Source organism: Xiphophorus couchianus, chromosome 22 (assembly GCF_001444195.1).
Source record: "Xiphophorus couchianus chromosome 22, X_couchianus-1.0, whole genome shotgun sequence".
Taxonomy (NCBI): domain Eukaryota; kingdom Metazoa; phylum Chordata; class Actinopteri; order Cyprinodontiformes; family Poeciliidae; genus Xiphophorus; species Xiphophorus couchianus.
This window is the reverse complement of record NC_040249.1, coordinates 8,353,224-8,373,509: the sequence shown is the minus strand read 5'-3', so window position 1 is coordinate 8,373,509 and position 20,286 is coordinate 8,353,224. Positions and strand designations below refer to the sequence as shown.

At 37.0% G+C, this 20,286-nt stretch overlaps 1 protein-coding gene across 2 annotated transcripts in view; it reads left to right on the top strand.

The window, feature by feature from the left end:
• adam12b (ADAM metallopeptidase domain 12b) overlaps positions 1-20,286 on the top strand; it is a 90,917-nt gene that overhangs the window by 28,659 nt on the left and 41,972 nt on the right. For both annotated transcript variants that reach the window (XM_028007798.1, XM_028007799.1), the window contains exons 4-6: positions 14,790-14,868; positions 18,196-18,272; positions 19,006-19,195. In XM_028007798.1, the coding sequence (XP_027863599.1) occupies positions 14,790-14,868; positions 18,196-18,272; positions 19,006-19,195 (346 nt within the window). The remainder of the gene's footprint in view (positions 1-14,789; positions 14,869-18,195; positions 18,273-19,005; positions 19,196-20,286) is intronic.

Sequence of the window (20,286 nt, the reverse complement as noted above, 5' to 3'; positions counted from 1 at the left end):
CTGAGAAACTTTATTTGTGCTAAATAAAGCACAAATAACAAATATTGAGGCATAATCAATAATTTATTGAGGCATAATCATCAAATTATTAGAAATGCATACTTTAAATATTCTGTGTACTGAATAATGTAATATGAGTTCCTCTTTTTAAATTGAATTACTTAAATAAATGATCTTCTGGTTGATGAATGAATATGAAATATTGCCTATCAACACAATAACAATTTATATTGCAGTGGTAATTTAATATTTTATGCAGCATATTAAATTGATACAATATTTATCTTAAAAAGACTGTAACTTGGGCAGTAAAGACTCACAACATCTCAAATTACCGGCATGGGAGAGAAAATAATTTACAGTCTCACTGAATTTCAATGTCAATTTTTGGAATTAACCTAAAATAGAGCCAGCATACTACTAATCTGACTCTACTGATTTAAAAGTAGTTTGATGCAAAGGACATCTAGAGATGAATGAAAATGTAGAGGTCTCTGGGAATTTGGAATTATAAATATAGTCCAGATAGTGACTTCCTCCAGACTCTTACATATTAAACTCAAAATTAAAGTTCTTACAAAAGCACTTTATATTCCCACCTGTGGCCTATCCACTAATTCATATCTCCAACTCTGTGTTCTACTGCCATGACTTAAGTTACATCAACAGTGGTGACAGATTGCTCACCCTTATCCCAATGTTAAACGGATACATCAGTGCCAAGTGAAGGCTTCCGTCTCCACCATGTTTGCAGGGTAATGGGCTGGAGAATGACAGATTGTGTGCTATTATCTTATTGGGGAATCAGCGCAGTATCCGTGAAAGTGTAAAGAGAGTGCTTAATGATGTGAAGCAATTTATTAAAGGAGAATGGAAGTGGACTTCATGTGGTCAGCTGGAAAACTGTAGGTTTATTTGTGTGTTGAATCAGAGCAAATGTTTATTATACAAAACTTTTCTTTCTGGACAGGTTTTAGAAAATATCTGTATGTACTGTTTAAAAAAGTCCAAAAATATTACTACTTTAAAAAAAACAACAAAAAAAACGGCCAACAACAGTAACGGATTGGGACAAAAATAAACGTGACAGGAAGAAAAATGAAAGACATCTTTAATGTCTTTTCTGCTTGGCTTCTAATTGCATATTTCCCCTGAAGACAAACACTATGGGTGAACAATGAACCTGCCCAAGGGAGCCTCCATAGATTAATTGGACCGATAGAAACCCTCTGACATTAACATTTATGCATTTGTTTACTCTTTTTCAATGAATAATAATAGACCACCTCCCTCGAAGATTCCAAGTCCCTCATTAGTTCCGCTTTGTAGCTTATTATGGATGGTAATAAATAAACATTTTACTTTTGTGCTGCCACAGAAGAACTATTTCAAAAAATGCAGTTACAAAAGTTTTTTTGGTACAATTTTCAGGCGGGACTTGTGTCATCTTGCGCGTAAAATATTGCGTTATGAGCCTTATGGTTGGTAAGTTGATACTTTTCTTAATTAGTTTTTAAAGAGAAATTGTACAAAATGTAGAAAATGTGGTGTTTTGAAATGTTTTCCTGTAATACAGTATGTGGGAAACAATGACAAAAAATAGTCATTGTTTGCTATCTTTAAAAAGGTTGAGTAAAAACCCCGAGTAAATAATGCAACGGATGGTTCCAACTTGCAGCAAATAAAAGTCAGTCTCCCAGCTACCTTATCTTAATTAGGCTTAAATAGCACATCTTTCCTGAAATATTGTTGTATGTCTTTGCAGCACATTAGTTTGCAGCTGATAATTTGCCACTACTTAAATTTTAATTTAAAAAAATAAAAGAAATGGAGAAGGGAACTTGCTGTCGCTAATATACAGTAAAATTAAGATGTGCAGCTAGGCGGTATAACATTGCTGTATTTCTTATGGGTGCTTAGTCAGCTTTGACAAGTTGTGTCATATTCAACAATTCATTGAACATTATTGTATTTGAAGATGGAGGCCAGGAACAATACACATATTCTTCTGCCTTATTTTAAGGTAAAGAGTTCCATATTTGACATATCCCTACAAATATTTCTGGAACTTCTTCATATTTTTCTCAAGTTGTACCCATAAACATGCAATAGACCAGCACAAGGAAGACAATAATTGTGAAGTAAAAGGGAATTTTTGAAATGTTTCACAAATAAAATTAAATTTGCATTTATTTTTATTCTTTCTATTCTTAAATAAATCCCAGTTCAATTGATTGCCTTCAAAATTTAAACAGAGTCCACCTGACTGTAATTTAATTGCAGGCCTTATGAGTGTTCTCACAGAACATTACTGAACTAACAGCATTACAGAGACCAAGAAATATACAAAGGAGGTCAGAAATAAAGATGTGGAGAAGTTTACAACAGGGTTATGTTATAAAACCATATCTCATGTTTTGAGCATCTCACTAAAATGGAAATAGCATGGCCCAACTGGAGACCTACCATAACATGGCAGTCAAAATAAGCTGACTGGTCAAAGAGAGAAACAGTCAGGAAGTGGTTACTAACACTTGATGAGCTGAGAAATCCACAGTTCAGGTGGGGAAATGTGTTGTCAAAACAACTAAGTTGCCACAAATCTGGCCTTTTTGAAAGAGTGGGAAAGTTCAAAGAATGCAATTCTTCATCTGTGACCCCGAATGATCAAAATTACCAAAAACTAATGGCTTGAAATATTTCATACTATACTGATTTATATATGTATGGGTTTCACTTTCTGAAATTAGTGACAAAAAATGGTGTTCTAATTTTTTTACATGTACCTTCACAATTAGTTCACTGAATATATTCATACGCCCCACACTTTTACTGTCTTGTAAAAAAATGTATGCATGAATGGCCTTCCACTTCACAACTATCCACAGCAATTTGCTTCTTTTTGGACATTAAATCCCAAATAAAATACATTTATGTTTGCACCTGTGACATTCTGTGGCATTGCAGAATAATAAATAACATCCTAGATATTCTAGATATACTAAAACAAATAGATGAACCTGCAAATGTTTGGTTTTCTTTCTCCATAGAAGTAGAGAACACTTTCCATCCTTCTACCAAGGGATTGTTTAGGTTGACTTTAACGCATGAGTGAAGATGGTGTTTGCATCAGTGACAACAATGATCAAACATGCATCGAGTGAGTATTACACTAATAGCTTGCAATATTAAGATTTTATGGTTCACTGCCTGTTCATGTTGCTGATGTTGCCTCCAAGATTATTGAGTTACTCCCACCATCACGTTGTGCCGCAGCAAAATACTGAACCTAGTTGTTTGACTGATAAAAATTCATGCAGCCATCAATGGCTGCATGTTTTATATTACCAGGAGTGTAGCATTTAGCTGTGTAAGCTCTGAGCAGTAAATACGAGAGCCTTGGTGGTGCACTGTGTGTACAGGACACAATTTCCAGGGGCTAACTTTACATTAGATGAGCAGGTTGAGTCAGCACTAATACTGTAGACATATGCAGTGAGAAGGTAAACCAGAATTTGTGTGTTGTGTTCCTGGCGCTGTATTTAAATGAGGCCATTTCTCTCTTACTGCTCTGACAAAACATTCACTTTTGAGAAGAGCTGGGAAATATGACATCACTTCTTTTTTCTTTTTACAGTTTTAAGGAAAAATAAAATGTAGTAAAAAAAAAAGTAAATGATTCAGAGTGGGAATCATTTGAAGATGGTAAATATTCCAGCCAGCAGCTTAGAAACGTTTCACTTTTTAACAAGTCTTTTGTGCCTCTGTGCAGTGGTGGTTGTTGCTGTTGTGTTTAGAATCGAGGAAATCAGTAAGAGTGATGTCACTAGCGCACAAACTGCAGCACTTCAACCTCAGTCTGGAGTCTGCTTTTATTTGAAGCATTAAACGTTCAGTGTTTTAGTGGCATTTTTATTTGTTTTCTGGAACTCCTATCTTTTATCAACATTTTGCTGTCAAGCTTTAAGACTTTTAAGCAGTTTATAGCAGCAAAAGGCTGTGCTGGTAAAAAAAAAAAAGTATTGCCAATATAGACACACCTGGAAACATGAATAAAACGACTCTTACCACAATAAGAGGGGAAAAAACAGTGGATGGTTTCTTTTTATGGGCAGACTGCATACCAGTCGGGGAGGACACAATGAAATTAAATGCAGATGTCTAAATGACCACCAAGACTTCATTACTGGATGAGAAACTATTGCAACCAATGTTAGCAGTTATTCTGAGCTACAGTTTACCATTATTTACATTTACAGATAAGAATAGTAAAAATGTTTTGGTTTGCAGATAAGGCACGATAAATGTCTTTGGCTGGAAGGAGCTACTACACTTTTTCCTAGCTTACATTAAAGACAAATTTGTCTATTTGGCAATATTTCCATTCAGTCCTGGTGTTGGAACAAAAGTAGCAATGTTTCCACACTGAAGTACGTCTACATATGCCCCTGGATGCCAATAATAACTTGAATATATGCATTAAATTTTGTAATTATATATATGTATATGATTTTATTGTTCTACTGTAACTGCTTTACTAAAATTAACTGTGTCATGGTATACTTGTTTTCATTTTCATTTATTATTAGGGTATCCATACTGAAGGTCGTACTGACTCACTGGTAGTTAATCCTGACAATTAAATGTATTAGAAAATGTTTTCCAAGACCCATTGAAGATCTTAGATGAGACATTGTGTAAATGATTTTAATATTCAGTGGAGTTTGTGTTTCATTCTTTCAGGACTGATTAAAATGTATGCATTAATTCTGACTTTACAGTGCAGTAGTTAGGAGATGCAGTCCAGCATGAATAGCCACGGTAGGTCAGTTTCCTCCCAGCATCTCCATTAATGGGGATGCTGTCATTTTGTATTAGTCACACAGTGTCTACTGCTTTTAGTACCTCAAAAATTGTAACAAAAAAAGGAGTTGTTCCTGAAATATGATTACTGATAGTGTGGTATGTATAATTGAGTTACAGACAAAATGTTTATTTCAGTTCATTATTTGAAATTTGGAGAGACAATTTTAAGAAGAACTGGGCATCTTTTCTGTATGAAGGGAATGTAGTAAAAATTTGTGTTTAAATCATATTTAAATTTTTTGTTGGCTTAACTTATGAGTTTAACAAATTAAGTCTTTAGTGGAACAGGCACTCACTTCTTCCTGGTCCGTGTCCTCATCAGGGCGGGGCAGTAAAATGGAAACACGTACTACATGGGCTGCTTAAAAGCTTAGATTAGGAGGGATAACGCTTGGAAGAGCTATGCTAAATTTGATTTATTCTTTTGGCTGATATTTTACTTGTTCAGTTGTAATGGTTTATGTCAACATTTATTTTGAACATCTAGGGTTGGAGGGTATGGCTGAAAAACTTATCACAATATAAATCTTTTACATCAGTCAGTATCAATAATTGTCAATATCGATAATTATTGATTATTGCTCCATGCCGTTGTTTATTTTTCTTTTTAAGCAGCTAAGAGGCACAGCGACCAAACCTGAAACTGCTGTGGTGCAAGTTACTCAGCTGTTGTTGGTAGGTAACCAAAGAGTAAGAGAGTGAGTTATCTGACCTTGCTTTGCTCACTGTGAAAGGTTGAGCAGCTTTCCTCTGCCTACATCTCCCATAATGCTTTGCGGTTCTAGAACGGAGTTCAGTAAATATTCCATGTTGAATATTCTATTAGATGTATTATCTATTGTTACTGATCATGTCCACTGCAAATTGTCATATATATTGCTGTTGATTTATTGTCCAGCCCTTGTAGTATCTATTGTCTTTGGTGTTTGGTTTGTGTAACTTATTGTTTCTCTCTTGATTTCTGGTATCCCCTGTTTCATTATTTCTTCCTGTAAACCACTCAGGGGTACAAATGTAATGGTGTTGGTGTGCACATGGCCTGAAGTACATAAATAAAGACACTTCCACCTTGATTTCATTGTCATACCTCTCCATTCAATATTGAGCGTCCACTGGTCAAAACTGACAGCCACCTAGAGTTTCATTTTCTGCGGCAACAAATCAAGCGTTTAAGAAAAACATTGTATGTTCAGTGATGCAGCTTGATACAAGAAAATGTCTCTGCAGTTTATTATCAAATACAGTTTTGTTCTTTGGGACGTTGTTATTGTTGAATAGAGAGCACTCGTATTCATGGTGCCATGACTTATCACTCATCTCTGTTTTTCTTGTTTTTTTTAAGAGAAGAGGACTTCCTTTCTCCCTGTGTGGATTTCTCTATCAACGTGATCACTAATTGATTTGTGTGTGATAGCAAAGCGTCACATATAAAGATCACAAGCCTGAGCTTATACACACAGACAAACTAAAGTTTGTGAACAAGCTTGTTTTTTCCTGGAAACTAAAAAGGCAAAAGGGAAGTTTTTATTTGCATATGAGCATCAGTAGAATGAGGTCAAGTTAGAGCTCCGCTGCTGATCATTTGAATTTAACATAATCAGGCTGAAACAGAGTCACTAGCACATTAATATCCGCAGTGCCCTTCTATTTTATTATATATCTTGAAGCAAATTTAATAGACATTTCTCTGGGTTTAATCTTTTTTGATTTTCCTGGTATCCAAGTGTTATTTCAGGACAAGCATCATAATCTGGACCTTTGTGAAGTTGCTGCTGAAGGATTTAAAACTGAATGACATACTTTCTGAGTGACTTTCAGCTTAGCAATAAGAGATCCCAACTCATTATGGGGCTGCAGTAACTTTGCTTTGGTTAGTATTTAAATAAGCTTTCCTCAGCAGCTTGCTTGTTTGATATTCATCTGCTGCCTGCTGGAGGGTTTCTAATGAGTTTTCTTCTGCTCTCATTAATGTGACTTTTCAGCCTTGCTAGTAGGAGCCAGGACTCTTGTTTGGTCAGTCAGCTGGTCAGCTAATTTGGTCGATGCTTTTTACAGAAATTAACATATATTTCACAGATTTGCATTGATCGATGCAGTGACAGGGTTTTTGATTGTAAGCAGTATGGCTCTGTGCCCAGTGTGGCATGAAGGTTCCTATTAGGATGAAAACAGGTCAGTTACACCCCAGTAGAGTTTTCTTGCATTGTGCTGCAACTTAACAACTTAGCAACTTGCTTAGCAACTCCTGTTGTACCAAGTACACAACACACACGCTTAGACATCAGTGTGATACACACAGACATACAAGCCAAAATGTTAAAAGTCGTACAAGGCTGGAGCCACCAAATATTGATTTCTAAACTCTTCCTGAGTTAAAACATTAGTATTGTTGTTTTTAAATTAATATGAACTTGTTTTCTTTTCATTATTTGAGGTCTGGAAGCACTGCATCTTTTTTGTTATTTCTCATTTTCTGCAAATAAATACTAAATTGTTGCTTGGAATTTCGGAGACATGTTGTCAGTAGTTCATATAATAAAAGAACAATGTTCATTTTACTCTCTATAAAAAAGTAAAATCAGAGAAACTGATCATTTTCAGTGGTCTCTTAATTTTTTCCAGAGTTGTATAAATGTGTGTGTGTGGGTGGACGTGTGCAGGGGGGGTATGCGTGTGTGTGTATATATTTTGCACATAGTATAAAGTTACAGCTTTTGTAGAATGGTGGGTGTTTCCTCTTTTTCCAATGGTGGGTGGGGGTGTTGAGTATTTAGAGTATGTAGTGCGGTTCTGTGTGAAGGTGGGGGTACAGAAGGAGGGATGACTCTGCATTTATTCCAAGAACTGCATCCAGATTTTCCAAACCTCAGTGGTCTCACAAAAGCAATGTTGGATTTTTTTTTTTCTATTTGTATGAGCAAATCTAATTGGAAGTTTTGCATCCCAGTATCTGATTTTCCTCTTGCTTACATATAATTAAAGAAACAAAAAGGTTGAACATTGACTCAAATAATAGAGCCCTACCATATGTCTATGTCTTTACATTTTTAGTTTTCTTTTTTAGCCTCAGTTCCTCTGCTCTTTTGGTCTTCATCCTTGTCTCTTTTCACTTTGCTGTGGTTTGGCCAGCTTTACACACCCTTGTGCACCCACCACAGTTGAGGATAAGCTGAGAGGACACTGAGATGTATGTAAATCAATTTGGAGTGCAGCTGTATGCGGAAATAGAATTAGACTTTTTCAGCCACACCTCTTCAGATACTCCGCTCCTCTTGATCTCACTCCCTTGTACTAGGGAAGACTTATTTTAAAATGACATATGCTAACATAAGTAGCAGCCATATAGGAAGGCTCTGGGTTAGGCCTGTGGGGGGAAAGAGGAGCTTAAATGAAATCGCTGAAGTTAACAGTCTTCAAAGGAAGCAGAGAGGAGTCACATTCCTCTCAAATGGTTTCATGCTCAAAGAGATTCATGTAATGGTGAATTACATGGGGTGCAGCTCTACAGATATGTAAATATGCCTCTGCACCTTATATGTGCACTGAACATTGTACAGTCTGAATGCTAGGGAGAGAAAGAGAGAGAGAGAGATGATGAGAGGCACACTGAATCGTTTGAGCAAGCAAGCTTCAATGATTATGCTGTTGTAGCGAATCAGTGTCTACAAGATTCGATGTGTTCTTCAAATTGGACTCATAAAAGCATGTGTTTTGTTCAGTTCTTGCTGCCATAATTTTGGATATGGCAGCAGGTCAGATCTGTCAGTTTGTTTTATGCAAAAGAGATGGGAAGGAGGACTCACTCTGCTACGCTTTAATGAGGTTTTTTTTCCTGCTATCCTCATGCTGAATAGTGTGAACTTTAGCATTACTAGTATTAATAGCTAGGAAAGCAGTTTTGCAACAACCATTTAAGTTACTTTATGAATTTTAATGCACAGAGGGTGTGAGTGATTTATCTTACTCCAAATATTTAATCATATTTAAATGTATAAACAGACGACATAAGCATCATCTGTTTACTAGCCACAATCAATAGTTTATGTGGTAAATTAATTTCCAGACAAGTTAAATGAGCTCTGAGGAGCTATTTGTGAGGTGTGGAATTAAAGAAATGGAGGATTATTTTTAAGGCAAATAACTGCATTTGCTGCCTCCCAAAGGAAGCTCCTAATGAGCCTGCCATTTATCACAATTAACCTGGGCCACTAATGGTGCGTTGTTAATTAGACGTGAGACCATGCTTAATGAACAATGTGCACATTCAGAGGCAATGAGTCCTATTGATAAATAGAGACTATTATATAAATGTCGGGGTATTTTTGTATGGAATGATTCAAATTCTTTATGCATGAGAAATGACTCACCTGCAGATTTTATAATTTGTTTATGAAGTGCTTAGTTTCAGTGCCTTTGCAAAAGTGCTAATATCATGAGAGTATTATAAACATTTATCACAGTGCAACTACAAACCTCACTGTATTTTATCAGGATTTTACATGATAGACCACAACAAAGTATTACATATTTATCTAATGGGGGGAATGTGACATATCTTTTTAAAAACTTAAGTGTGGCGTGGATTTGCATCCAATCAATCAATCTTATAAGCTTCCATCTTACAGAAAACTGTGTAATCCATCATCTAAAACTGAAGAGTTTGTAAACATACTAAGAGATAGGTCTTCACCCAAACATAAAGGCCTAGGAAATGGAGCATTAATCAGAGAAATAATGAAGAAGTTCATGTGAAATCCAGATGAGCTGCCGATTCTTTAAAGGTTTTAAGAAGTTTGGATGTAAGGAAATACGTCTCACTACCTCTCAAACCACTTGTGTCCAAAGAGAGAACGACTGTTGGCAAAAGCATGTGGGATCACATGCTCTCACCTTGACGGAGATCTTTTTTATTTGCATTTGTTGAGTCAAATGTGTCGTCATTCGTTTTGCAGGAATGCAGTAGATAGCCAGTGGAAAACATGAAAACAAAGCATGAAAAGTGGGCATGTAGTGTTGCATTGTGAATTTACCTTGAGTTAGTTTTCCAGCATGGTTCAAACTTGCTTCCTAAGGAAAAGCAGCACATTAAGGTTGGCAGCAAAAACCGAAACAAGCAAAGAAAAAAAAAAAAAACAGCTGAGCTTTTAAATTAAACCATAACCGTTAATCAGTATGGATGTCATCATCCAAAAAGAGTCATTAATTGCCAGTAGGCAAAAATTCTGAATATTTTATAGAGCGTTTTGATATATGCATCTATATGATGATGATTTTTTTTATCCTTAGCTCTTTTGCCTAATGAAAAGTCTTTCATCCATTACTTTAAGAAAATGTTGAAGGTAGTGCTGTTCCATCTTGTGGTGAGTCTGCGGCAAAAAGAGAAACAACTTACCTCGGTTTTCACTTTGCTTTTAAAAACAACACCAATGAGTTTTTTGACAAAAAAACCTCAAAGAACTGCCATAATGAAAGCAAAACCATAATAGACGTAGAGAATGTAAAATTAACCCCGATCTGGTGACCCTGCTCTGCATGTGTAAATCACTCCTTAATGTAAAAACAGTTCTTTGAAAGCTTCAAATTTAAGTTAGAGCTTAACCATTTCTTAATGAGAAATGTGGACTAACATTCGCTTCCTTGTGTCAATTCGGAAAATTTGTTGTAGCTATTGAAGAGAAGAGAATAAAGATAAAGGACTTTCTGTGTTGAAATGAGAATGCAATTTACTCGGTCCATTGGTAAAGATGCGGAAATCAACTTCAAGAAATGTGCCTTTAATTTAAAGTAGCATTATGTCACTCTCTGGAAAAATGCAGCATTTAATTTGAATGCATTCATTCAGTTGGCAAAAACACAGTTTGTACCTCCAACCATGTGCGTTCTTCACAACTGAGTCAAATAATTATGCCATTAGGAAGATTTGACTGCACTTAGTAGGTGATTCAGTCATTTGATTCAGGTGTTTTGGGCCAGGTGCACGTCTAAACGTTGCAGGACGCCAGCCCTCGGGCCCCAGACTTGAGGACCCTTTCCCTAGACTAACCACAAACCAGGCAGCTTTTCTACAGGTACGTCAGAAAAACAAACAAAAAAAAAAAAAACTACTACTATCACAGATATAATCAAAGAAAGTTTGTTGACGTGGCCTGCTTCCCACACTGCTTTGTGATCTCTTTGAAATACCAGATTCAAGTGGTGAGTTTTAAACAAAAACAATCAGAAACTCCACTTTTAATTAAAAACGCATCGTCATTTGGTCATTCAGCAGGTTAACGACTAAATCCGAAACACATGACCAGTTGAGAAATGAAGCAATTTTTTCCAGAAACTAAGTCAACTTTCTTCTTCTATGACTCACTGCAGTCTTCAGACTAAAATCCTATTAAAAACCTGTGGGTGGCTAAAGAGAGAGGAGGATGGAGAGATTATGCAAAAACAAATGGTCAAACATCCCTCTCTGTTTGCTCTAACCTTGTGAAATCTTATTGAAGAAGAATAAGTTCTGTCCTATTGGCAGTGTGGTGTTGTACAAAGTTTCGACAACAGAATTACAGATATTCATCCATAATTTTATTTAAAAATAAGAAAATTAAATACCATATTTTTGTGTTTTGCCCAACAAATAAGTGTACTCAAAGATTGGATTTTCAAATATGTTCAGTGTGAGCTTTGCTACTGAGTAAAAGAGTAATTTACTTGAACAGCTTGGCACAAAATTTGCCATGGCTAGAGTATGACGATAATTTGCTGTACAACTCGAATAACTGAGATTAAGTTACTCTATAGTTCACACAATAAGAAAATATAGAGTGATGTTGACACAAATAAACAAGAAGCAAAAGCTTTGCAAATCCATCAAGTCGTGAGGATTTTTAATGCCGTTCATAAATTCCATCTCCTGTCTTGTAAAGAAAAAAAAGTTCAAAGAAAATAAAAATTATGCCAGTTTTCTGCTGAGAAATTGGGTAATTTTCAGGCCTTTATTCATAATGTGTCTTCAGTCTAAATTAGAATTGATTGGCTGCATGTTCATCCTGACAGAGACGGATATGCAGGCAGGTAATTACCCTTACAGCAATCAGAAACTGAGAGAGTGTTCCTTAAAACATCTTAAAGAAAGCATTACTGATTTAAAGTGTGGATGACTCTGGATTTGTTATTTTTGCTTATTTCCTCTTTTTCCAACTCATGCTGAACTGCAACGAAAACCATGTCCCATTTAAAAGGTTTGCACTGGTCCAGCAACTCCGATTTAATAATGTCTACAGAAGTGCTGGATAGGGGCAACATTAGAGCAAATGGGAACCATAAACATCTGATCCCCAGCGACATAAAACACAGTTCCACGCCGCAGAGCTGAAGTACAAGCAGAGAGGCCAGAGGAAACTCTTTACAAACCCACCATAGACATCCGTGGCCCCAATAAACTCTATGTACCCTTGCCAAGGGGTTGATTACAGGGAGATTCCATCGTATAAATCCTGCCATGCCTCTCCGGCCTGTAGTCTGTCACGACCAACCGTGCTGCCCTAAGCTGGCTTTCCCAACATGAGCATTTGCTTGGAATTAACCAAAGTGACACAAATCCCGTCTTTACTACTAATAGAGGTTTTCTGATTTTCCCTTTTTTAGGTTAAATATCTATGAGTATTTTTGTCAAAGCTCTGTTTATCTCTATTTTCAACTGGATTATTTTTAGACATTGGTCTTTTCAAACTTATGCTTAAGCTCAGATGTGTCGATGCATATTTAATGAGACTTATACAGTGCTCATCAAAGTGATTACTGACTGTTAGGGTTATCAGATTTGGTTTAGGGGTTGCTAACGAGACGATTAAGCCCATTAAGGTCACACTAAGTATTTAATAAAGTTAAATGTGTTAATGCTTGGACTGCAAATGACTGATCCTATTCCAAACATGACGTTTAAGAGCTTTAAATATACAGCAAAGATATTAACCGGTCCAGAAGTCTAAAAAAAGCGATTTGTTGGAATAATCTAGTTTCATCTAATGCTGTTTTTTTTGGGACACTGAAGCTGTTTTGGATGAAGCAGCTTTGAGGGATATCTGTGATTCCCTTTGCATACCAGCTCCTAAATCCTCTCCGTCTCCTCTTCTGTCTGCGAGTTCTGCTTAGCTCTCAACAAACTACAACTGACTGCATAATAACCCCTTCAGTCTAGTTTTAGCTGTCCGTCTTTCGTTGTTTAATTTTTTTCACCTCTCCTGTGTATTTTGTCATTAACGCACACATCCGGAAATCATCATGCCTGATGTCACTGTGATTATGCAGCTGCAAACTATGGGTGTTCCTCCAGTCCTGTTGCCAATGTTCGGGGTGGGGCTCTCTGTGTCCATCTGTTCATGCCCTGAGGAGGGAGAGAATACATAAACATGGTTTTACAGTTTGTCCACGGACAAGCACATGCACAAGATTAATGCTAAAGCGATGATTTGACTCTTTCTGAAGGCCAGAGGACTCAAGAACACATAAGGAATATGCTGAAAATTAAGCACACTTAAAGGTCGTATCTTATTATGTTCACAACTTTGTGTCCTGGTTTTTAGGTCACCATGGTTATATTAATTTGCATGACTAAAATTCAAAAGTGTGGCAAAAATAAAAGCACAAGGCTGCTAAGATTAAGCTGAAGAGTTGCAGCTTTAATTTGACTTTCTTTTACTTTATATTGATTTGCACATTTATTTATCTAGTTAGAAGGAGGAAGTCAGAAAAAAATATTGTCTGCAGTAGCTTGGAGACGTAACAAATCACAACCCTACAAAGGTGTTGAAAAGCTTTCTATTGTAAACTTTGTAGTTCACAATTTGTGACAAAAGTCTAATTCTCAAGAATGCTATTAATCTGATGGTCACAGATATATCAGCCCTCATATTTGTTAAAACATCTGTTTCGCCAAAATAATTGGATTAAAAACCTGTCTAACGTTGAAAGTGTCTACACATCATCATTCCTTGTTTAGCTCGGTTTAGCAATATCATACTCACCTGATAAACTTTATTGTGACAAATAACTGCTGCAGTCACTTCAGTGGTCTGGCTGTTTACTCAGTGCTTGGACCACGTGTCCTTGCTGAAGCATAAACTGTGTCGTGTCCTTTTCCTTCAGGTTTGGGTTGGTTCTTCCATTGTCTGTGCCTGCTTATCCTTGCAGGGACATAGGTGGGCTGGTGCTCATCTCCAGTGCTCATTGGGCGAGAGGGGCTTTGCACCGAGTAGAGGTTGCTAGTCTCTTAAATCCAAGACTTAAGTCATTTTATAGTCACAATGTTGTAAGGTGTTATTCTCAATGTGGCTGTGTTTTGTATCAGAGCTCCTCCATAGATTAGCTTCGCCAGTGTGAAGGGCTCATTATATTCCTTTTCTGTGTCACTGAAAACACAAATCCACTCGGCATGTGCACATTAACAAGGTTTTTTTTTTTTTTTCTGAAAATGTAATTTTGTGAGAGATTTCCAGACATTATTGTTACCATGTTTAAGTAGGTGCACCTTAAAAGACTTTGCTGCAACAGAAAAAAATATCTATTTTTGAAAATACTATAGCCCTTTGCATTGGGATTTACTTATGTTTCACATTTTTCTAAATGCTGTTTTACAAGTAAAATCATTTTTGGAACAGAAATAACACACACCCATTTATATATACATATATATATCCTTGCAGGGACATAATAGAGGTTTTCTGATTTTCCGTGGCCCCAATAAACTCACTCTCTCTCTCTCTCTCTCTCTCTCTCTCTCTCTCTCTCTCTCTCTCTCTCTCTCTCTCTATATATATATATATATATATATATATATATATATATATATATATATACTGTATGTTATTCCTGGTAATTTCAACTTTATATTCTTAGCAACTTATTTTTGTTCTCTTTCTTTTCCTTTCTCTTCTCAGGGGTCTTTTTGCGAGCCACTACACCGAGACACATTACAGGGAGGATGGAAGTGCAGTCACTGGTACTCACAACGTCACGGTACGCTGAAACTCCAGGGCTTGTGGTCACATCAAGTTGACATGGTGCAATGCTCAGTAGAGACATTGTCGAAAAATGTTCAAAAAGACAGATGTTTTTTTGTTTGTTTTCTTTTTTTTTTTTGGTGGTGACAGGGGGTTGAAGGAAATCCTTTTAGATAAAGCATACTAAAAATTCTGCATTCTTAATACAAATGGACTTAACATGTGCAATGGGACGGCCCCATCTTCCCAGCTGTTGCAAACTGGACATGGTGTAGATATTGTGTGGCCTATTTAACGATAAGCTGTGTTTCATGCTTGTTGTTTTTCAGCCAGCATCGCCATCAGGATTTGTCATGAAATCCTCTTTTAGCTCAAAGCGCTTGTTTTGCTCTGCTTGACTGAGGGTTTTTTTTTTTTTGTTGAGTTGAATATAAATAAAAGATGGTTCTTCATTTTGAATTGATGGTACTTGTCAAGTTTACTCACTGAGGTACTTGGCTGATTGAAATCAGCTCACATAATAGAGCCAAACTATTGTTCTCTGGTGATATTTCACCTTCCTTGGCTCCATATTGTTTTTATTAATACCATTCGACGGGGGAGAAACAGTTCTTTGGTGTTACAGAAACCTGTGATTTATGGCATTCACAAGTCCTGCTTTATAACAACATTTTGTCTGTTGGCCTTTTGTGTCTCAGTTGGACTGAAATGACTGTGTTTGAGTGAACAGCTGTGAGGACATTTTAACAGGTCGCGCACAGCTTGAAGCAGCAGTTTTGTAGTTTAGCTGTGAATGCCATACACAAAGTTTCATTTCCCCGCACAGAGACATACTATCTCTCTTTCGCGGTTTATATTCAATTGATGGATGGTGCAAGCGTCTGACATGCTGTGTTGTATAAAATGGGCTTCATAAAACACAACCTTTCAGCAAAGGTCACCAGTCACATATTAATTTTCGGAATCAGTAAAAGGAAATAATATGTTCATAAACTAATGAAAATATTTCACCCCTTAAAGCTAGGAAGAAGCTTCCAAAGACAATGCAGCAGTCCCACTGCAGCCGTCATTGCTTAAAGCTTCTCCTAACAACACAGTGTTGGTGCGTGTTTCAAACGTGTGCTAGAAATACTTCTCTAATGATGGGATTCATACTGCGTCGGACTCGTTTGCCCATCACATCCTGCTCCCCGCTTGGACATTTTTCAGCCTCAGTCTGAACTGGTCCGATGTAAGAAGAAACTGTAATAATCCAAAAGCCTACTGCGCTGACTTCAAAAAGGTTGAGCCAAGATGGGGGTTGGAGGTCAAGTTTCCTTTTGCACCTCTTGAAAAACAATCTGCCTGATGTTTTTTTTCTTCTTCTTCTTTTGGAGAGCCGAGCTAATCTGGGTCAAGCTGACAGAGCCTTTGTGGCTGTAATACTTTTATACTAATGGGTGTCATTACAGCAGCACCTGAATCACTAACCTCCACTTAGCTTTTCAAACAGAAGTGTTTCCTCTGAAGGAGGGTATCTTAGATGGGGAAATGGAGATCTTACTTGGTGGCAGAAATTAGAATAGGATAGAATAGAATTCAACTTCATTGTCATTGCACTGTCACAAGTACAAGCAACGAGATGTAGTTTGCATCTATCCAGAAGTGCTCTACGAGATATAAATATTTATTTACAGATGTACAAGACTATGTATGTATGGACTATAGGGGGTTATAGCAAAGAGATATAGATATTGTGTATAAATAGGGATAGTTCAGTTAAAAAGCTCTTAATAACTTACTTGGTCCACATTAAGAATAAATTCAGATTAGTTGTCAAAACTAAAGCGGACTTCAACTATCTTGAAACAACAAATATCTTTTCTGTTTATGCAAACGCCATTCTACGAATCTTTGAACTACTGTCATGTTTTCACTAGACATTAATTATACAAACTCATTTATTTACACAGTAAACAGAGATAGCAGGTAATGGTACCAACAGTTACCTAATAGAAAAGTGAGATAATGTAAACAAAAAATGTTAATTGTTTTACTTTTATGTTCTACTTCCACTGGAAATGCTTAGCACCTTTGGTTTTTAGTACGCTTTTCACATAGGAAGAATATTGACGTTACATTCCTGCATAAAACCCCAGCATCCATTCTGTAAATAAGTGCCCGGTGCAAACATGTCTGATTTATTGGTTCATAAAACAACACTCACATCAAGTGGTATAATGCTTTTAGCACTGGGATTATTTTCAAATGGCAGAAGTCGACTTTGGTCTTAGTCCCTCTCGAACAAGCTGTCAGGTTTAACCTCAAGGACTAACAAATCTGGATTCATACAAAGTCAAAAAACCAAGATAGTTATTTACTGTGAGACATTAAGTCGTATTTCTTTTTCCATGTTAAGCAAACATTGTTTCTTTGATGTGGAAGCCCTTTTGCTTCCACTAGATGACTGATGGAAAGATGCAGGATAAACTATTAGCATATTACTGTCGCCTCACACGCACGTCAGCTTTCCTGCTCCTCCCTTCAACTGTGTTGGCTGTATTAATTTCAAAGTGCCTGATTGTGAGGAGAAGGAGAGGAAGAGAATCTGCTCTACAGAACAGGCTAATTGAGAGAAACATGAGTATGGCAGCATAAGCATCATGTCATTTTGTCTTTTACTCTTTAGCTCTTTTGAAGTCAAGCAGGGGCAACCGCATCACTAAAGGAAATGACAAACACCTTTTCTGCCATTCTAATTTTTTTTCAAAAGTGATTCATAAAGCGAGTCAAACTTTCATAAAGCGTGTCGAACTTTTCCACATTTATTAGACGAAACAAAATTATACTTATATTGAAATAGTTTTTGCAATGGATTAGCTTAGTTGGATCTTGATTGTTCCATTGTAGCTCAGTGTCAATGTCCTGTTAGAAGATAAACCACTGCCCAATAGTCTCAATCCTCATCCTAGTAGGTTCTCGTCCTACTTACAAGCCCAGATTCTCCCACATGAGCTGCAACTCATGTTATTACTTGTTAAACTCTTTCACTTTTTGTCAAGTTTTAAACGCAAACACCATGTTTATAAAATCACTGTTGTGATAGACAAACACCATCTAACTATTCAGGCGCCTTTACTCACAGCATTAACTAAGATGAGATAACAGAATGAAATGGATTTGACACTCAAGTGTGTACATGAGTTGTAGCTCATGTAGGAGAATCTGGTCTTACTATTTCAAATCATGCATAACTTTGTTTTGTCTGATAAATGTGGAAAAGTTCGACGCCCTTTATGATATCCAGTGAGATTTGAGTAAAGTGTTTTCTCTCCAAAATGTTATGTCTGTTGATCTCTTTTAGAACAACTGCTACTACCACGGCGAAGTGCGGGAGCATCCCAACTCTGATGTAACCCTCAGTGCCTGCTTGGGACTCCGGTGAGCGACGCTTGAATCGTTTTACATTCAAGATGCAACTTAAAGCTGCCCTTTCAGTCTTATGTGCTGCTGCAGAGTTTGGAGTTACTTAAGTCACTCGGCGCGGCAGTCAATCATTCTTAAGCTTCCCTTAAGGCTGTTGTCGGTGAACTACGGGGTAAAATTGTCACACAAACGTTTTTGTCACCGAGGAGTTTATGGTGCATTTGCTCTCGTTTTGACAGTAATTTGCATCTGCCTGTTGCTAATGATGAATCACACTCTCCAGTCTTTTTGTAGGGTGTATTTACAGAGTTGTAAAATTCACAGCTTTATCATCCCCTCGAATTACTTAGCTTTGAAACAGACCGATTGCTTTTCTCAACACAGGAGCCGCTCATGACATGAAACGTTTTGTGTGTCAGCTTGAAAGTTGAAATTACATTTGGGGGAAAAAAAGAAAAAAAGTTTATATACAGCATCCCACCTTTTACTGCATCAGTTAATTTGCGTGCATGGTAGAGCTTTTATCTACAAAGTCATAAGTTTTAACCACAGCAACATGTGGCTCAATAAAAACACAATTCAGATTTTTTTTTTTTTTTTTTCCGTAGCCTCAGGAAAAGTGAGATTGTAGACAAAGAGCAGCCTCAGTTGTTCCATTAGAGACAGCCACATTCAATCAATTCCAGCATTTGAGAAAGTGCTCATGCTTTGAAGTTTTGTTTTCTTACTTGGGATGTTCTTTCCACAGAGGCTTTGTTGCACTTGAAAACAAGACATTTATTATCGAGCCTGTGTCTGGCCACGGCGCTGGGGCCCACTTCATTTACCGAGTGGAAGAGCTCAAAGTGACCCCTGGAGCCTGTGGCGATGGCTTTAATTTGTCCTCTGTTGCCCCTGAAAGCCACATCAAAAGCCCTTTCCAGTCCTTTCACACAAGGGTGAGTTCACAGTGTTGTTTTTATTGCAAACCAAAGGTCTTAAATCATTATTTTTGTAGTATTTCATCATCAAATATCCCTGACAAAACTACTATTGAGCTTATGATTAGATATTAGGCATTTGACCAAGGATGAGCGTGTTGGCTATCACATGGATTTGGAAAGGTTCCTTTGGGGATAGCTTTGGATTTGACACTCATTTCATTCGTGTTAGGAGCCCAGAATCAAGGGCCCGTGCAGAACATTTGGCCGATAATTTGCATGGAGCAGGTGCAGCATCCATCTGCTTGTATTTCCAAACATTAAAAACTCCATTTGAGGCAGGAAGTGAGACTAACCCTCATGCAGAACTTAATGAACCCAGATTTATACAGTATCTCAGTTTAGGGGTTCATAGAACAGAACTGGGTCTGCCTGAAAATATGGGGTTTTGTATGGAAACAAGTTCAACTTCAAGACTTTTTAATTTGCATTTGAGCTTTTTTTTTTTCTTTATACAGTTTAAAACTCGTTTTGGCATCAATAAAAAAAAATGCAATCCAGAAGCAGGACCCTTCCTCAGAGACAAAACTTTAAGGGAACTTTCTTCAAGAGCAAAGCAATTAATCTCAACCAGTTGCTGTCAACCTTGATTAAAGCTGCCCTTCTTCCAGTCCTACCTGTCGCTTGCCCTAATAGTTCATCACTGATTTTTTTTTTATTAAGTAATGCAATGTAATTAAGCAGTTTTGTATAGTTACACAGAGAATGCTTTTTCCAAAGGCTTTGTCCTATTTCACACTAATGGACCTGATCTTTATTGCTTAGGTCTCAATGGAAGCAACTATTGAGATTTCAAGAACTTCAAGAAGTTCTTTGTAACGTTAGGAACTTCTTGAAGAATGTTCCTAGAGTTACAAGTAGAACATAATGCAAAACATTGCACAACACATGCCTAATATCCAAGCCAGTTCCCCTGGAGTGTCTCTTTTAGATAAAAGAAATTACACCTTTACAACATTTCTGTCCAATTTAAACCTAAGACTAATTGCTTGGACTCCTGCCTGGCTTCCAGGTGTTTGGTACTCAAATGCAAATGAATGGATTTACAG